The sequence below is a fragment of the Alosa pseudoharengus genome, unplaced genomic scaffold (genome assembly GCF_046254945.1).
Source record: "Alosa pseudoharengus isolate Yale_2024_CS ecotype anadromous, Long Island Sound unplaced genomic scaffold, YU_APseudo_1.1 YU_APseudo_1.1_scf_8, whole genome shotgun sequence".
Lineage (NCBI taxonomy): Eukaryota > Metazoa > Chordata > Actinopteri > Clupeiformes > Clupeidae > Alosa > Alosa pseudoharengus.
The window spans coordinates 1,364,771-1,385,000 of record NW_027468870.1 but is presented as its reverse complement, the minus strand read 5'-3'; the positions used below and the strand labels follow the sequence as shown (position 1 = coordinate 1,385,000).

At 42.1% G+C, this 20,230-nt stretch overlaps 1 protein-coding gene across 2 annotated transcripts in view; it reads left to right on the top strand.

Moving 5' to 3' along the window:
* LOC143112159 (transforming growth factor beta-1 proprotein-like) overlaps positions 1–3,685 on the top strand; it is a 10,094-nt gene extending 6,409 nt beyond the window's left edge. For both annotated transcript variants that reach the window (XM_076274409.1, XM_076274408.1), the window contains 4 exons: positions 1,325–1,472; positions 1,600–1,750; positions 2,606–2,716; positions 2,858–3,685. In XM_076274409.1, coding sequence (XP_076130524.1) covers positions 1,325–1,472; positions 1,600–1,750; positions 2,606–2,716; positions 2,858–2,905 — 458 coding nt within the window. In that variant the 3' untranslated portion in view covers positions 2,906–3,685. The remainder of the gene's footprint in view (positions 1–1,324; positions 1,473–1,599; positions 1,751–2,605; positions 2,717–2,857) is intronic.
* Positions 3,686–20,230: the final 16,545 nt, after the last annotated feature.

The window sequence follows — 20,230 nt, the reverse complement described above, 5'->3', positions numbered from 1 at the left end:
TGGGACATACATAAACCTGTTAAAGATAATGAACATGGTATGGGACATACATAAACCTGTTAAAGATAATGAACATGGTATGGGACATACATAAACCTGTTAAAGATAATGAACATGGTATGGGACATACATAATCCTGTTAAAGATAATGAACATGGTATGGGACATACATAAACCTGTTAAAGATAATGAACATGGTATGGGACATACATAAACCTGCTGAAGATAATGAACATGGTATGGGACATACATAAACCTGTTAAAGATAATGAACATGGTATGGGACATACATAAACCTGTTAAAGATAATGAACATGGTATGGGACATACATAAACCTGTTAAAGATAATGAACATGGTATGAGACATACATAAACCTGTTAAAGATAATGAACATGGTATGGGACATACATAAACCTGCTGAAGATAATGAACATGGTATGGGACATACATAAACCTGCTGAAGATAATGAACATGGTATGGGACATACATAAACCTGTTAAAGATAATGAACATGGTATGGGACATACATAAACCTGTTAAAGATAATGAACATGGTATGGGACATACATAAACCTGTTAAAGATAATGAACATGGTATGGGACATACATAAACCTGTTAAAGATAATGAACATGGTATGGGACATACATAAACCTGTTAAAGATAATGAACATGGTATGGGACATACATAAACCTGCTGAAGATAATGAACATGGTATGGGACATACATAAACCTGTTAAAGATAATGAACATGGTATGAGACATACATAAACCTGCTGAAGATAATGAACATGGTATGGGACATACATAAACCTGCTGAAGATAATGAACATGGTATGGGACATACATAAACCTGTTAAAGATAATGAACATGGTATGGGACATACATAAACCTGCTGAAGATAATGAACATGGTATGGGACATACATAAACCTGCTGAAGATAATGAACATGGTATGGGACATACATAAACCTGTTAAAGATAATGAACATGGTATGGGACATACATAAACCTGTTAAAGATAATGAACATGGTATGGGACATACATAAACCTGTTAAAGATAATGAACATGGTATGGGACATACATAAACCTGTTAAAGATAATGAACATGGTATGGGACATGTCATAAACCTGCTGAAGATAATGAACATGGTATGGGACATGTCATAAACCTGCTGAAGATAATGAACATGGTATGGGACATACATAAACCTGTTAAAGATAATGAACATGGTATGGGACATGTCATAAACCTGCTGAAGAAGCTCCACATACGAGCATGGTGTTGAACTGATGTCATTAATGTCACCCAACCCAGGCATGGCCAAACTCAGAGGTGACACAGGGACTCTCTCAATGTACATGCAGAAGCCTCACATCTTAGTGATGTCACTTCCTGTGGAGAATCAGGATGACCAGCATTCCCGAAGGAAGCGTCAAACTTCAACTGCTGAAACCTGTTCAGAGTAAGATGTGATGCCATGACCTAAACAGGAAATAGTCTTCATATTATTATTGTTTTCATGTCTAAACAGGAAATAGTCTTCATATTGTTGTTTTCATGTTTAAATTAGCCTGTGTTTTATCCTACAGGAAGTCAGAGAACTGCTGCGTAAGACAGCTGTACATTGATTTCCGTAAAGATCTCGGCTGGAAATGGATTCATGAGCCCTCTGGTTACTACGCCAACTACTGCATTGGTTCCTGTTCCTATGTGTGGAACACAGAAAACAAATACGCTCAGGTAAACAAATATGCTCAGGTAAACGAATACGCTCAGGTAAACAAGTACGCTCAGGTAAACAAATATGCTCAGGTAAACAAATAACCTCAGATAAACAAAATGCTCAGGTAAACAAATACGCTCACATATACGCTCAGGTAAACACATATGCTCAGGTAAATAAATATGCTCAAGTAAACAAATACGCTCAGGTAAACAAATACGCTCAGGTAAATAAATATGCTCAGGTAAGTAAATATAGTTTAAAATCATCAGATTGCTGCTGCACATTTAAACAATTAGAGAAAACATACACTCTAGTCACTACAAAAAGAGGACTACAAACTAGGCGACAATTGACTAAATGAAAGGCATATTGTTGATATCTAGGTATTGTCCCTATATGTTGATATCTATGCCTATGTTGATAGGTATTGTCCCTGTATGTTGATATGTATATATGTTGATAGGTGTTGTCCCTGTATGTTGATACAGTATGTATATATGTTGATAGGTGTTGTCACTATATGTTGATATGTATATATGTTGATAGGTGTTGTCCCTGTATGTTGATAGAGTATGTATATATGTTGATAGGTGTTGTCCCTATACAGTATGTTGATATGTATATATGTTGATAGGTGTTGTCCCTGTATGTTGATAGGTGTTGTCTCTGTATGTTGATAGGTGTTGTACCTGTATGTTGATACAGTATGTATCTATATGTTGATAGGTGTTGTCCCTGTATGTTGATACAGTATGTATCTACAGTATATGTTGATACAGTATGTATCTATATGTTGATAGGTGTTGTCCCTGTATGTTGATACAGTATGTATCTATATGTTGATAGGTGTTGTATCTATATGTTGATAGGTGTTGTCCCTGTATAAGCACCATAACCCAGGGGCCTCGGCCCAACCCTGCTGCGTTCCACACGTCATGGACCCCCTTCCCATCCTCTACTACGTGGGAAGACAACATAAGGTAGAGACACTGGATGCTTTTAAGACCAAATAGCTGTAAATAAACTAAAGCATTTAGGGATTAAATTGAACCTTTTAACATTAGCTGGAGGTACTGCATAACATCTCAACACACTATGTAAATGCTGTCTGTATTTTACAGGTGGAGCAACTATCAAATATGATTGTACGGACATGCAAATGCAGCTAAGGAGATACTGTGCCACTCTATGTAGATGATGTCTTGTTTTAACATCTTTTCCTGATGAACTGGTAGAAGATCCTATAAACACAGTTACACTGTCAACCTCACATATTTATGCAGCCACCACACAATTCATCTTTCCATGGTGCATTCACACAGTACTGATGCACAGACACCCACTGACTCACCAATGGCCACAGTCTTTTTGCTCTGTTTATTAAAAAGGGTTTTGACCTGTAAAAGGCATTGAACTTTCCACCTCTTTTCAAAGACATAATACTTGACATTTCACAGGAAAGTACTGTATTTGAAAGGACTGGCGTGTGTTTACCATTGAAGAGAGTGTGCAGTATAAAAGACTATGATATAACATCTGGCTTTCATAGATTTGTTTTAAAAGTTGTTTTTATAGTCCTTTACATAGTACATTTGTTTTGTCAGTGTTTAAATATTTCAGAGAAGTGTCATATCAATGAATGTCATGCATTCAATTATAAATGACTTACTGGCTGATTTATGAGTGAACAGTGCCACCTCCAGGTGAAAATATGTAGTGCATTAATCAGCAACCACCTGAAAGTCCAGTGTAACATCCTTCAAAATTAACTTTATACATTTCTAAATTCTCTTAAAAATAAACAGTGTATCACAGTAAACAGTAAAAGTCTTACAATACACATGTACACATACAAAATGTTTTTTGCATGATGAAGATGTAAAAATTGCACATCAGAAATGCACACTTGAGTCTGAATGTCAAAATAAACCAACACTTTATGAATTCTATACGCATACCATACATTACCCCTTTCCTACAAATGAACAATGTACTTCTGTATGCACCCATTGAATTTAGGAGTGCAAATGTAAATCAGGTTTATAGGCCAAGTATACTTGGGTATACAAAGAATTTGGTCTCTGCATTTATCCCATCCGTGAATTAGTGAACACACAGTGAGGTGAAGCACACACTAACCCCGAAGCAGTGAGCTGCCTTGCTACAGCGGCGCTCGGGGAGCAGTGAGGGGTTAGGTGCCTTACTCAAGGACACTTCAGCCATTCAGCCATTCCGAAACCCCTAACCAGTAGGCCACGACTGCCCAGTTAAACAATCATTTCATCGCTGGAAAGATGAATGTGTTTTCATATCAATGTGAAATCATTTTTGAAGTCAGTGCCTTCTTGACTGAGAAAAAGCCAAAAATCTATTTGGCTCATGTGGATGAAAGCCAACAACTCCCAGAATTCATAGCCCTTCGCTGTCATGCATGGCCACTCCCCCAGGAACTAATGTTAGGCTAAAAGCACACTGAGGGACTCATTTATGTAACTTTTTGCCATTAATTAGCCTGGGTTTTCCCATGCTGCCTTACACACACAATTTTATTCACGCCGCTAGGAAGCCTGGATTCCATGAACTTGGCGACACAACGAAGCGGTTATGAGCTAGGTACAGATGCATTTGATAGACATTCGTAGCGTCCAATAAACGGCTCTGGGCATTCGTAAACCACGTTTCAAATACGAGAAAATGAATGTGTAGTTCCCAGTCCCCATCTCAATGAAATGAGGTTTGGCATTAGCAAAGCTACCTAGTGAGAGGTCATCTGACCCTGGTGAGTTAGCAAAGCTACCTAGTGAGAGGTCATCTGACCCTGGTGAGTTAGCAAAGCTACCTAGTGACGTCTGACCCTGGTGAGTTAGCAAAGTTACCTAGTGAGAGGTCATCTGACCCTGGTGAGTTAGCAAAGCTACCTAGTGAGAGGTCATCTGACCCTGGTGAGTTAGCAAAGCTACCTAGTGACGTCTGACCCTGGTGAGTTAGCAAAGCTACCTAGTGAGAGGTCATCTGACCCTGGTGAGTTAGCAAAGCTACCTAGTGACGTCTGACCCTGGTGAGTTAGCAAAGCTACCTAGTGAGAGGTCATCTGACCCTGGTGAGTTAGCAAAGCTACCTAGTGAGAGGTCATCTGACCCTGGTGAGTTAGCAAAGCTACCTAGTGAGAGGTCATCTGACCCTGGTGAGTTAGCAAAGCTACCTAGTGACGTCTGACCCTGGTGAGTTAGCAAAGCTACCTAGTGACGTCTGACCCTGGTGAGTTAGCAAAGCTACCTAGTGACGTCTGACCCTGGTGAGTTAGCAAAGCTACCTAGTGAGAGGTCATCTGACCCTGGTGAGTGACACAGATTCTGAGGCAGATGGAGGTCACATGTTTTAAATGCTGCACATGACATGTTCCCACGGTGATCACTATGGGCCTATATACTAGCATATGGGCCTATGTACTAGCCCTTGGGCCTATGTACTGGTCAATGGGTCTATAAACTAGTCTATGGGCCTATGAACTAGTCTATGTCTAGTTGTACTCTGTTATTACATGCTGCGTGTTGGTATCTTCTGGTTGAAAGTTCCATGCAGTCATCAATAGGAAAGTAATTATTTCAGGTAGGTTGTTTTCAAATATTGCTACAGCACTATGTAAAAAATTAAACGCCAAATCCAGGAACTGTGCGCCTTCAACTTTAACTGCAGGCTACCCATATGCAGATCACAACTTGACGGTCCTGACAGACTAGTGGGGTACCTTGGGTTACCTACTGTAGATAATACCAGTGGGGTACCTTGGGTTACCTACTGTAGATAATACCTCGCCAAGTCTCATTTAGAACAGACTTCAACAGGTTTCTTAATGTAATAATAATAATGTGATATCTCTAATCTGTCTCTCAATTCTATAACATTCCCCATTCCCATTGAGGCTACATTTATACATGGCCGGCTATTTTCATAAACGAACATTTCACCCTCTCCGTTTTCAAAAATAACATCATGCACACCTGTCAGTTTTCAGAGAAGTTTTCCCGTGTATATATGCCGTCAAGAGCATGCCAAACCTGTCGGTGGCAGTGTAAGGAGAAGCTCAATCCCACGTTAGCCAATCAGAATCCCGAAATTAGCAACAACAGAAACAAATCACTTCCTATTTCTCTTTTGAATGATATTTGCCAATGCAAACAGGCCTAAAGCGTTTGCACAAACGTAAAAATGTGTACCACCTTAATAGCATCCATAATCAGTAGCCAAACAAACTGTAAACATAGGGCACTCACATGACGTTAAGCATTTTCTGGCGCGTAATGTGACATTTGAGAACCTAAAACCCTGTTTCTCCCAGTTGACACGACAACACATAACCGGCGTTATCATAAATCTCCACTTTGGCCGGAGTTTTTAGAAATAATCGATTTCTGTGATAAAAACTGGGTTTTCGTGTAAATGAGAGGCCAAACCGCAGGGAAATATCTGCGTCTTCCCTTCGTGTAAACGGGGTCTGCGTGCGCAGTGATCTGGTGTTAGCCAGACTAGCGGTTAGGCCATAGTGATCTGGTGTTAGCCAGGCTAGCGGTTGTGCTACTTTTTCCAGTGATCTGGTGTTAGCCAGGCTAGCGGTTAGGCTACTAGTGATCTGGTGTTAGCCAGGTAGCGGTTGGGCTACTATTTCCAGTGACCTAGTGTTAGCCCGGCTAGCGGTTGGGCTACTATTTTCAGTGATCTGGTGTTAGCCAGGCTAACGGTTGGGCTACTATTTCCAGTGATCTGGTTTTAGCCAGGCTAGCGCTTAGGCTACTATTTCCAGTGCCATATTCCACCACAGGGATGGTGTTCAATTGAGAGACATTGACAGTATTTCATTAACGGCACTCTGCAGAATAGGTGAAAAATCTATCTTGGTCTTCTTGACAATCAAACCATTTGCTCATATGCTACACAACCTTCAACCTTCTTTTTTCTCCTACTCAAGCGAGTAGGACACATTTCACACTGCTCCTGCTTCACCTATCCTTTTAGCAATTTCCACTCTTTTTCGTTCTTTTATTTCATTTACAAGCTAGTTTAGCAAAAACCAGTACATTTAAATCTGAAACTTTAGTGGTTAGTTTTTTACTTTAAATGAGCCAGCAAAGTCAATGAGCAAAAACTGAACGGCAATTCACCTTGAAGTTGGATTAAAACAAAATGCGCTCCTCCGGCCAGAGACCCAGGAGATCATGCCGAAAATGTACTGAGCTAGAACAGAGGATTTCTACTTTGGAATCAAAGATGCATGCCCTTCCATCAACGACAGATGAACTACGAGAGGCATCTCATGAAGTGAGTACAGCAACTACTGGAAATGCAGAGAATGTAACCCAGCAGTCTAATATCACTGCTAATAGAGCAGATGAATGCATTGACCTCACAAAGGGAAATGTGAGTACAGAGCCTTGGCACAGGCAAGGTGCCAGACCAAAAAACAAAAAACGTAATACAAGAACTGTAATTACCTCAACACCAGTAAATTCAGATGTTAACTTCAGGCCTCGTATCAGAAATACAGACAGATAAGCAAACTACTACAGGGCTTGTGGTCCTAAGGGAAGCCCACAGCCCCTAACACTAGGGAACAGATTTGAATGCCTCCGGGACGTGAGAGAGGAATTTCCCAGGGAACAGACCCAAAGCAGGCAGCGATCAAACCACAACAATAGAAAGATGGACACAGACAAGAAGCAGCACTCGACACCTATTCATCCCACAACCCTCGTTCTAGGCCACTCTGCTGTGAGTCATATAAATGGGGGGAAAGGATGATTGTGTGCTGTTTCCCAAATGCTTCAGTGTCTGACACAAAAATGAATACGCGACGTTCCATGTTGAGACAACATGGCAAAGAGATTACAGTCTCAGCAGAGAATGTCTAATAAAGGGAGAACTGCCACTCTCAGAAAACTTCCGGTTTCTGAACTGGTTGCAGTTCCTTCTGTGGTTCCACATGAGGGCGCTCGTTCACGAGTGCAGAATGCATGGAGGTCTATGGAGCTGTACCCCTCAAAATCCACTTTTCTTGGGATATAATTTTTTTTCAAGTAATTTGAGTATTGCATTCGAAAGGGAGGCAAAGAAAATACACTTGGTTGAGTATTATATATTTTTAAAGTCACTTTATTGTTCTAAAAAGCCTCTCAAATGTGTCAATGATGTCTCAGCATGGATGCACACTGCCAACTCTGTTTCTGGTTCCGGTCGGCGTGCTCCGTATGTAACTACCTAAACTTCCAAACTTATCTATCTTAAATCTCCTTGTTACCATCTACTTTCTACGGATTTACTGGCTACCGATTATATCTCGTGAACAAACTGTTGCATAAACTGTTGTTGCTCGAGGCTTTGGATTATCGGACTCTATAACCTTGATCGCCAAACTTTTCTGTCAAACATTAACGTGAAACGTTAAGCCTGCATGAAGGGCTGCAAATAATACCGGGCAAGGAAACGCTATCTGGAAGAAGAAAGCATCAAATTCAAGGGCGCGGGAAGGGGGGTGCTGAGGGTGCTGCAGCACCCCCTGCTGGCAGGAGATGGATTTTTAAAAAATATTATATATTTTTTTAAATAATTACTAATTCGCTTGTCTGACATTATTTATATTTTTGTATGTGAAATGATGAGTCAAATAGCAAAAAAGGGTTATGGATAGGTTCGAATATAGGCTACTAAAAATTAACAGTTATAGAGATCAACGTGAACATGAGTCAGTTAGGCTAGGCCTACTGTAAGAACCGTAGCGTGGTTTCATCTATGTGATAGCGATCAAGTGTGTAGGCCTATGGTTGATATAGGCCTACATATTCTATGCAATTTACACATTCAAAAAACCATGGATAAGCTGAAAGAAACTTTAATTGTGTTTTACAGTTTTGCAAAAATAATAAATGCATAGTTAGTGAAATCATTTCACTATCCTGTCGCTAACATAGAAATTATTAGGACACATACTTGCTGTGGAGATGACACACTTTAGGCTATTCAGAAATTATTTGCGAGAATCGTCGGACATCCATTATTTTTGTTATTCAGCACCCCTGGTCAAAAATAGGTTCCCGCGCGCCTGATCAAATTCCTTCTAACGTCTCTCAAAACTAGTGACTCAATATAAAAGTGAGATTTTCTCAGATTACTTACCCGCTACCTGTGTTCGAGTTATCAAGGAACTGCACGATATCGCTGTTGCTAGCCAACTAGCAAACAAACGTTTAAAAGAAAGTTGACACCGACGAGCCCTCGCCGCGACACGATGCCTCCCCTCAGCTGTGCACCAGGCTGCGACTCATGCGTCCTTCTCAGCGAAAAGATAGTGGAACTCGAAGCCAGAATAGCGACCCTCCATCAGATTGAGAAGGATGAACAGCTCCTCGACACCATTCTCTCCGTAAGTAACGTTACCTCTCTTACACACACTAATGCCAGATGCCCTGATTTCACTCTGTCCTCCAATACTTTAACTATGCCATGCACTAATGCAACTTCTGTCCCTGTTGCCTCTCCCCGGCCTCTGCTGAGAACCAAGCCTGCTCTGCTGGCCAGCTCCACTCCACACCAGCCTGAGCCATGGCGTAGAAGCAAGCATCACAAGCACGGCAGACGGTCCGGACGGCACTCAGGCCCAGCCCAACCTATACGACTACGCCATTCTGACCGAGGATGAGGAGCCCCTCCTGCCCCGAGACAACCATCCTGGTCCCTCCTCAAAGTCGGCGCCCCCCCGACCCCCTCCTCCCCGGACCTCATCAACCTCCACCCTGGTCATCGGCAGTTCCATGGTTAGAGACCTGTGCATTCCCCCATCATGTAGCGGTCCCTCCAAGGTCTACTGCTTCCCTGGTGCCAAGGTCCTTGACATCCAGCAGAAACTCCCAAGCATCCTGGCCTGCCACACCAAGGTCAACAACATCATCGTACACGTGGGCACAAACGACATCAGAGATAAGCAGTCAGTAGCACTGCAGGAAAACTACAAAACTCTCATCACCACCCTGATGGGCACAGAAAAACGCTTTGTCATCTCTGGGCCTCTCCCTACCTACAGAAAAGGTGCTGAGAGATGGTCCAGACTGTTCGATCTCCACACCTGGCTCAAACGCTACTGCGCTTCCCTAAGCATCCCCTATGTCAACAACTGGGGCTTGTTCTTGTTGAAACTTGTCCCCCAAATTATAATTTCTTCCACTCAATTAGACAAGGCAAACGAGGTGGTGGAATTGCCTCCATTCTCTCAAACAAATATAGTTGTAGAGTCAACTTTGGCGAATTCGCTTCCTTTGAGTATATTGCACTCACTCTGAAGGCTGACCCAGCTGTACTTCTATTAACCTTATACCGCCCTCCTAAACTATGGACTGGCTTTCTCGACCAGTTTTCTGAACTTATGTCGCTCATCATCACTAGCTATGATCGGATAATTGTAAATGGCGACTTTAATATTCATTCCTTAATGTGTTGGACAGTTTAGAGCTAAAGCAGCATGTTACAGGACCCACCCACAACCTTGGCAACACCCTCGATCTAGTCATTTCTAGAGGGATAGAAGTCACAGACTTATAAGTAAATTATATAAATATGTCTGATCATTATTGTGTATCTTTTAATATAGTACTACATACTCCAAAAATTCATCCCGAAATTGCAATCAAATCGCGACTCTTGGACATTAGAGCAGAACAGCAGTTCATAGCTCTTAACTCCATAAATCTAGATATTTTACATCATCCCATTGATCAAATGGTAGAGGCTCTCAATTGTGAATTAGGCGCTCTGCTTGACAGAGTGGCACCCTTAAAGACTAAAAAAAGGCCCTGTAGCAAACTGACACCTTGGATGAACGAAAATATCCATGATCTAAAAAGATCATGTAGAAAAGCTGAGAGAACATGGAGAAAAACTAAGTTACAGGTTCACCGTGTTCTAAAAGAAAAAATAGCAAATTATAATAGAGCTATTCGGAATGAGAGAAGGAACCACTTCTCTAAGGTAATTGCTGAAAACAGTGGAAACTCTAGGGTGTTGTTCTCTACCATTGATAGGCTATTGCATCAAACACCTTTTGATACACTCAGTCAGGCATCCTCTCTAAGATGCGAAGAATTTGCAGACTTCTTCAAAAACAAAGTCATTTCTATAAGGGAGGCTATTGGTAACACAAGTAATATGTTTGATAGTACACCCAAAAACAGCGCCCCAAAATTAAGGTCCTTTAGCACTATTACTCAATCTGACCGGCACCTCAACATGTGTTTTAGATCCAATCCCTACTAGATTCCTCAAAAAAGTATATGATAGCTTAGCTCCCTTTATTCTCAAGGTAATAAATACCTCATTAGAAACAGGTATATTTCCAACTGCTTTTAAAACCGCTGTTGTGAAACCTTTACTTAAAAAGTCAAATCTTGACCATACCAATCTGAGCAACTACAGGCCTATATCAAATCTACCGTTCCTGAGCAAAGTACTTGAAAAAGTTGTTTGTAATCAGTTAAATACCTTCCTCAACGAAAACAGTATCCTTGAAAAATTCCAATCAGGTTTTAGATCAAATCACAGCACAGAAACGGCTCTAGTAAAAATAGTCAATGATCTCAGACTGGCTACTGACTCAAACAAAGTCTCAATCCTTATTCTTCTGGATTTGAGTGCGGCATTTGACACCATTGAACATAGCATCCTAATTCACCGCCTTGCGAAGTGGGTGGGTCTCTACTGCTCTCTAATGCTCTAAACTGGTTTCAAACCTACATTACTGGTAGAGATTTTTATATCAGTCTAGGAGATCATGCGTCTGAAAAACATGACTTGCCTTTTGGTGTGGCCCAGGGGAGCTACCTTGGTCCCCTGCTATTTTCCCTATATGCTTCCGTTGGGAAACGTCATAAGTCAGCATAATGTAAACTTCCATAGCTACGCAGATGATACCCAATTGTATATTTCTGTGGAGCCAACTAACCCAGATGGCCTTTGCTCCCTCACTGCATGCCTAACCTCCATTAATCAGTGGATGAGCAAAAAAATTTTGAAACTAAATGATCAAAATGAACAAAATTGGACCAAAACTAAAGCGAGATATTGTTCTTAGTAATCTGGGGAACTTGGCACACCAGGTCAAACCAAAAGTAACAAGCCTCGGTGTCAGATGCAGAGTTAAGTTTTAAGCCCCATATCAGTAAAGTTACTCAGACAGCCTATTTCCACTTGAGAAACATTGCCAAAGTGTGGCCCTTTTTAACTCAACAAGATGCAGAAAAACTAATTCATGCCTTTATCACTAGCAGGTTAGACTACTGCAATGCACTTTTCACTGGTCTTCCCAAAAAACATCTAAAGAAATTGGCACTCATACAGAACTCTGCGGCTAGACTTTTAACTAAGACTAAGAAGAGAGAACACATCACCCCTGTGTTGGCTGAACTGCACTGGCTCCCTATTTCCTATAGAATTGATTTAAAGGTTATGTTAATTACTTACAAAGCTCTGAATGGCATAGCACCTTCATATATCTCTGAGCTTTTAATATTTTATCAACCACAAAGGAAACTTAGATCATCCAATTCTAATCTTTTAATCGTACCCAAAGTACTCCACAAGCAAAGTGGAGAAGCTGCTTTTATCCATTATGCCCCAAAACTATGGAACACCCTGCCTCTGTACATCAAGCAGGCGAGTTCAGTAAATATTTTTAAAAAAGATCTGAAAACATACCTGTACAGGAAAGCTTTTAGTTAACTCATCTTATCCTGTAGACTACTTTTTCAGATTATTCTACATCTGCTGCTATTGGAGGGCGCAGCCAGCCAGAAGCAGATGGGCTCCCCCTATTAAGTCAGGTTCTGCTCAAGGTTTCTTCCTGGAATATGGGAGTTTTTCCTTGCCACAGTTGCCATATGGCGTGCTTGTGGTGGGTAAAGGGTTAAGGCTGCCAGTCTTATGACATGTCATTTTCTATATTTTTGATATGTTGCTGAGCGGATCATAAACGGCCCCAGCAATGAAGAAAAGTGATTGATAATAACTGACTGACTATTATTGTGTTACATGCTTCAAATGTAAAGCACTTTGAGCTGCATTCTGTGTATGAAAGGTGCTACAGTATACAAATAAAGATTATTATTATTATTATTATTATTATTATTATATTATTATTATTATAAAAAACAAGCTTGCAGAACTGGTGTCAAAATATGCAACTATCAAGCGCATCATTGTGCATGTTGGAGCAAATTACACAATTTCAAGGAGAAGATTTCAAGGAACTTTTCTCGGCCCTATATGAGCTTGGAATACAAATTTTCATCAGTGGCCCACTCCCAGCAGAGGGAAGCTTTGTATTTTCCAGACTATTCAGTTTAAACACCTGGCTCGCAAAAACATGCTTTTCAGTTGGGATGAATTTTATTGACAATTTTAACCTTTTTTGGAATCGCAGGGAATACTTCAGACCAAATAGCACAGAGCTGAGTTGGACTGGGGCCAAGATCTTAACCGAATACTATCACCTCTCTCTCCTGCACCCAACATTTTTTCTGCCAACCTTGAGCCGAGCCTCTGATAAGCGCTCAGTGGCCATACAGACGGAACAAGCGGATGACATCAACATCTCAGCTAAACCAAAACACTCTGCACAGGCTGAAACAGAGATATGCCCAACCCCCCCTGCTGTGGGGCCCTCTGGTAACCACCCGCTAGCCTCCACTGAAATGCAGACCTTGGAGAAACATAAACAACCAGCTCAATGCCCAGCCATGTCCACTGGACAAGATAAGATGGCTGCTGCTAAAATGACTCAAAGTCAATCACTGGCGTCAAACTCCCTGGAATCTCAGCAAACAAATGAATGTGATGAGCATGAGGAGATAATATATCACCTATCAAAGCTGCTGAGAGGCTATCAGAAAGGAAGGGTCATGTTGTAACACCAGTACCAATACCCCTCCCCACCTCCGTCGTCTCCTTGTCACCACAAAGACACAACAACATGGAATACACTACTGGAATACATGCTGAAAGCGGAGCATCTGCAACAAACTTCCCAGAACCTCAGCAGGCAGATGGAGACTCTGGATCAATTTTCAACCCCAACCTCCTTGATTTCCCATCACCACCCACACCCAATCACGTCCCCACCCAATCAAACTCCCCAGGCCACACAAACCCCCCTAATCTCCCATCACCATCCCCACCCCGTCATCCCACCACCCACTCAAACTCCACAGGATCCCCTGAATACCCATCACCATCCCCACCCAAGCACATGATGTTCCCTGCAAGAATGGAGAGACTGCTACCAGTAGCCATGCAGAGTTTTACTAGCCCAAGATCATTAGCACCAAAGAAACGAAGGGCACCTCCACCCCCTCGCCCTCCCCCTCCCCGTTTAGAAGGATCTCTTAAGCAGCAGCAACCTCTTAGTTCATTTTCTCAGCCGGCATATAGCATGGAATGTGCAGTGGAAAATACAGATGGCAGCAGCAGGGGACAATTACAGTATATGATGACTGTATTGCATGATATTCTCAGGGTCCCTGCAATATAAATGGTACTGACAGTAGTTTTGAGAACATGCCGGGACCCAGTAAGCCCATGACATTCTCTATTCCTGTATTGACAAGAAATAGAACACAAATGCATCGAGCTTACAGGGTGAACCAGTCCAATCTCCTACCCGTACCACATCAACCTCAGATTTCCCCCATGGATCATATTTCCCCAACACTTACAGCAAAACTAGCACTCCTAAATATCAGATCTCTTTCAAACAAATCATTCTTAATTTATGATCTAATTTGCACACACAACCTTGATTTTTTACTTTTGACTGAGACATGGTTAGATCAAGCAAACAGTGCTGCTACTCTCATCGAATCAGCTCCCCCAAAAGTGCTACCAGAGCAAATAAAAGAGGTGGGGGGATAGCCACAATTTTCAAGACGTCTTTTCAGTGCAATCAGTCGTCATTCGGTGACTTTACTTAATTTGAATATCTGTGTGCATGCATTAAGTCTTCTCCTCAGATTTTATTACTGACAATTTACAGGCCTCCAAAACATTCAGCTAAAGTTTTTCTTGAAGAGCTGGGTGAACTGCTATCAGTTGTTTGCATAGAGTTTGACTGTCTTATTATATCAGGGGATCTAAACTTGCATGTGGATAATCCTGAAAACAACTATGCCAAGGAATTCATTGCACTAATCGATACTTTCTCCTTAACACAGTATGTACAGGGGCCAACACACTCTCTCGGCCATACCCTCGACCTTGTTATCACAAAGGGTCTCGATGTCTCTACAGCTGTTAAAGACCTGGCCTTATCTGATCATTTCTGCGTGTTCTTTGATGTCCCCACACACTCAAAACACAGCTATGATGGTAAAAAGGAGAATCATAAATGATCAGACAAGTGCTCTCTTTGAGCAAGCACTTTCACTAAAGTCAAGTCAACTGTCAGACTCTGAAGACTTATTTGATCACTTTAATGCAAAAATGGCAAACATTATGGATGACATTGCTCCATTACAATTCAAGAAAGTTAAGGACAAACAGAAAGCAAAGGATTGCAAGGCAAAATCCAGCAGTTAAACTTCTAAAAAGAGAGTGTAGGAAGACTGAAAGAAAATGGCGTAAATACAAACTTCAGATCCACTATGAAATCCATAAAGAGATGCTCCGCACATATAACTCTGAAATATGCAAAGCAAGACAGTCTTTCTTTTCTAACATTATCAATAGAAGTTCAAATAACACTCGTATTCTATTTTCAACTGTTGATAAGTTAACAAATCCCCCCTCACAATTAGCGCCTGAACTTCTCTCAACAAATAAATGCAATAAGTTTTCATCTTTTTTTAAAGGTAAAATTGACAAAATCAGACTCAACATATCTGCTCAATTACAAATTCAACAACCTGAACTTCCAGCAACAAACAGAGGGAAACTAAACTTGATGTCAGAGTTCAGCTTGATAGACTACGAAACACTTGAAAAAACGATACAGAATCTCAGCTCTTCCACATGTGTCTTAGACACTCTGCCTACCAATTTCTTCAAAACTGTTTTTCACCTCATAGCGGCGGATGTCCTTCAAATTGTAAATGTATCACTGCTGTCTGGCACTTTTCCTAAGTCACTGAAAACAGCTGTTGTAAAGCCACTTCTCAAGAAGAATAACCTGGATGCCTCCATGCTAAACAATTACAGGCCCATATCCAATCTACCTTTTATTGGCAAAATTATTGAAAAAGTAGTCTTATAATCAATTAACCACCTTCCTAACATCAAATGGGTATTTTGACTTTCAGTCTGGTTTTCGGGCAAATCACAGCACTGAAACAGCTCTCATTAAAGTTTCCAATGACATACGCCTCAACACAGATTCAGGTAAAACATCAGTCCTAGTGCTACTGGACCTTAGTGCAGCATTTGACACTGTTGATCACAATATTTTACTACACAGACTAGTAAACTGGGTTGGATTTACAGGCATAGTTATCAACTGGCTAAAATCATATCTACAAGAAAGGAGCTTCTTTGTTGCCATCGGAAACTGTACCTCAACACCAACGTCCTTGACCTGTGGTGTTCCCCAGGGGTCGATCTTGGGGCCACTATTATTCAACCTCTATATGCTCCCACTTGGACAAATCATTCAAAATAATTTGATTTCATATCATAGATCATAGCTATGCAGATAATAATATAATAATAATAATAATAATAATAATAATAATAATAGTATTTATTTATATAGCACTTTTCAAGCATTGAGCACAAAGTGCTTACAGACGAACATGAAGAGCATTTTTTCTATGCACAAAGTGCAACAAAAGTGCTTCACACACAAGACCCAAACAAACAAATAACAAAAATGCCTAACGGAGCGGCGTAATCGCCAGCGTACCCGTCACACGTGAAACATACAACATGTGAAACATTCAAGACGGATAACAAACAAACAAACAAAAACAAATAATAAAATAAATAATTAAGACATTTTAAAAAGAAAACTCATGTTAACTTAGTCCAGTTGGTTGCATCTAGTTAAGCGGCTGAAATAGTCCAAGGGCAATGATGAAGGCGCACAGCTGTGTCCAACCCGGAGGATTTAACGTTTTCCTGGCAGTCTGGAGAGCACTGGAAGCACTGAACAGTCTGAAGTCGTAGGTGATCCTACAGATCAGCAACTCGGTGAACATTGACAGCGACCGTTTGTTGTTCGGTGAGATCGCTGTCGTCAGAGTTCTTTACAATTCCTTCTAACGTTAACGTTAGCCTACTCAATCCAGACTCCAGGCAGCAGAGCATGGCAGCTCGCAGGTCAATCCAGTGGTTGCGGCAGCGGAGAAATCCCTTTCCGAAGCGCAGCGCCGTTCACGGATGGAGTACACCAGAGGCCCAGGACAAAAGCCAACGCCAACGTTAGCCATGGCTAGGTCCTCAGCCCTTAACGTCACAGCATCAACAGACTTGTCAGCAAATAAAGGACTAAGAACAGTGTTGGGAGTAATGCGTTACAAAGTAACGCGTTACTGTAATTCCACTACTTTTAGTGGTAACGAGCATGTAACGAAGTATTTTTGTAAATCCAGTAACGCAATTACAATTACTGAAATGTCAAAGAGTGTTACTCTGTTGATCTTGAATGAACGACTGCAGACAAGATGCACATTTGCTGCTTTGTCTCCCGACCTTAGCTGTGTTTCCAGCGATTGTGTTTCATGTTTAGATTGCAGATGCATTCTTTACAGTTAATAGGAGCCTCCTCACATTGCTCCTTCGGATTTATGCTAAAACACACAAGAGTGCATTACGCTACAATTTAAATGGGCATCTTAAAAGCCTTTTCCCTTTCGTTTCCATCTCGTAAGCTCCACTACAGTAAAAGCGCATTGTTGTTTATCTCCACTCTTTTTCTCCTATTGCGCAAAAGCCTCGTTATATCAATTTCTCATTCTTACAACATAGACACGCCACAACACCAATAGGCTACGGTAGCCTATATATAGCCTTGGCACAAGCAAGCACACGTTTAACTCGAGAGTAAAATCAGATTTCACTTACCAGATAAAGAAACCTCCAAATAGCCTACTGTACGTAACAGCGACTTGAGTTATTTGCACAGTAGGCTATGTTTACATCGGAATTGACGTCCATGGTGTTATGGATTCATTTGTCTGCGACGGAACATGCAACTTCTCTCTGGAACACCTTATCAGCTGAAGAGTAACCTTCTGCATAGTGCGCGACAATCCCAAACTCTCGGATGCATTAGAACTTATTTCGGTAGGTCAGCACTTGTGCAGCGCAGGCTTTTCCCAAACTGGTGGTGCTTAAAATGCTATATAATACAACTGTGTTCAAAGCAGGATGATGATAACCTAAGGTTATGTGTGTGTGAGCAGACAATAAATGATAGCTTCAGCGAAAGTTCTACTAGGAAGACTCGTAGTGTAGCCTTACTCCTCCCATGCTTACACGGAGCCAATCTTAGCTGCCTACTTCGGGAAAGCCCTGCATCTGATCATTCACTCATTCAATCAGCGCTAGCCTATAGGAATTCAGTGGGCTCTTTAAATATGTACCACCTAACACTGCTTCTGCTTCTCAGTACGCCGACTTTGACGTCCTAGCTCAGGCTTCCGCGTGGACCTGGGCTCTCTGCATTTTTACATTCGCCCTCAGTGGCGTTACTTGTTACAATCCTACCGCGCTCGTTCGCTGCGCTGTTCAGACCTGTGCGTCCTTCAGTCAGGGCCGCTGCATGTCGCTTCATCGCTAATCTCTGCATATCGGAGCCAGTCACGCTCACGCTGTTGCAGCCTTCACTTCACGGTAACCTACTGCCGGGTCGCCGTCCTCGCGCAACTCTGTTGCAGGCCCATGTCGTTTTCGGCAACGATTTCTCAAGCTTCAGCGTCTGGTTGGTAAGGTTATCGTGCTCTCTCTTTTCCCAAGCTCCTCGAGCTGGGCTACACTCTACCCACAGTCATGCAACCTGCTTGCCAACGATATTCGGCGGGCAGCAAACAAACTGGCTTGTCTGACACGGTTTAACTTTCGCTTAAGCCTCCTTACAATAATTCCTGCTGATTTTATAATCCCTGCGATTTGTGCTGTTAATTGCTAGCCTGCACCACGCTGCCGTTGAACCCAACCCTGTATTAAGACCTGTTTAATTGATCTACACTCACTGTGGTTATCTCGATGTCTACCTTGGTTGAGCGTCGTCAAACCAGTTGTGTTTTTGTGTAGCCGGTTGCCTCGCGGCTCGTTGGGCTGCATATGCTCTAGGCTACTCGTCTGCTGGACCTTCGGTTCAGGTATCACTCCTTGTGCATGGCTGCGGGAAGCCAGTTCATCGTTGCATTGGTTTAATCATCTGGGATTGCGTCCCATACCTTCTGGTAGGAAGTCTACACGGCCTTCCTCGGGTGATTCTCTGCATGCACTTGCCGTTGCTCAAACTACTCTCAGCTACCGCTGATCTGTCATGTCCCAGGTATGCCGTGACGTCCCCGACGTTCTCGGCTGTCTGGGTTCTCAATTTTGGGGGGTCTTACACCAAAGCTCGAACCAAAATGACGGCACGCCGGCCCATGGTCATCAATTGCCAGTATGTCACACAAGCTATTATCTAGGCAATAATAGGTGGTCTTTTCAATGCCCGTATTATGTCAGTGTTCATGAGCTGACACCACAGTGATGGGCTCATGCCCACATGGTGTTGGTTGAGCTTTTAATTAAGAAGCTGTGCCATTCGTGTATTTAACGTATCCTTCTAGCGTCTTTTGTATGTTTAAAATGTCTTTTCTGATTCCGTATTGTGTATTGGGTTCCTGGGGATTCTATGGCAGGCCTCCCTTTGCTCACTGCCCACCAGTGGGTCGCTTCAGCACTCCATATATTTGTGTTAATTGTTACCGGCTGTTCATGAGTATGTCGGCAATTTTACATTTCGCTAGTTGTGGTTTAAGTGGTGGCCTATGCTGGAAGTTCGTTGATCACGACTACCAACGTAGCCGTTGGCTGGTTGTTTTACCGATGACGATGCTACATGTCACCTGTCTAACCACTCCTTCCTTCTCGCAGGTCAAACGGAGCGGTCCATCATCACTGGCAGACTCAAGTCTCCTCCAGGCCAACGCTGCGCCCTTCATGCACTCTCTTTAAACACAACGGGTCTCTGCGTGTCCATGTGATTTCAGCCCATCTAGTCACGCCATCAGTCACACTGATTCCTGACCCGAATTGCCGTTTTAGCAGGATCCTCTGCAAATAATGTATACTCTAATTTCCATTCTCCTATTTTGCCTTGGCTGTTTTGTTTTTGGCAGATATGCTCACCCGAAGTGATCGCGCCAGGGAGGACGTGCAAGTTCTTTACATTCTCCTCCCAATCTTTAATTTGCTAACCCCTGCAGGTGCATCATGCCTCCCCTCTTCTGTTGAGGGGATGCAGTTCGTCAATG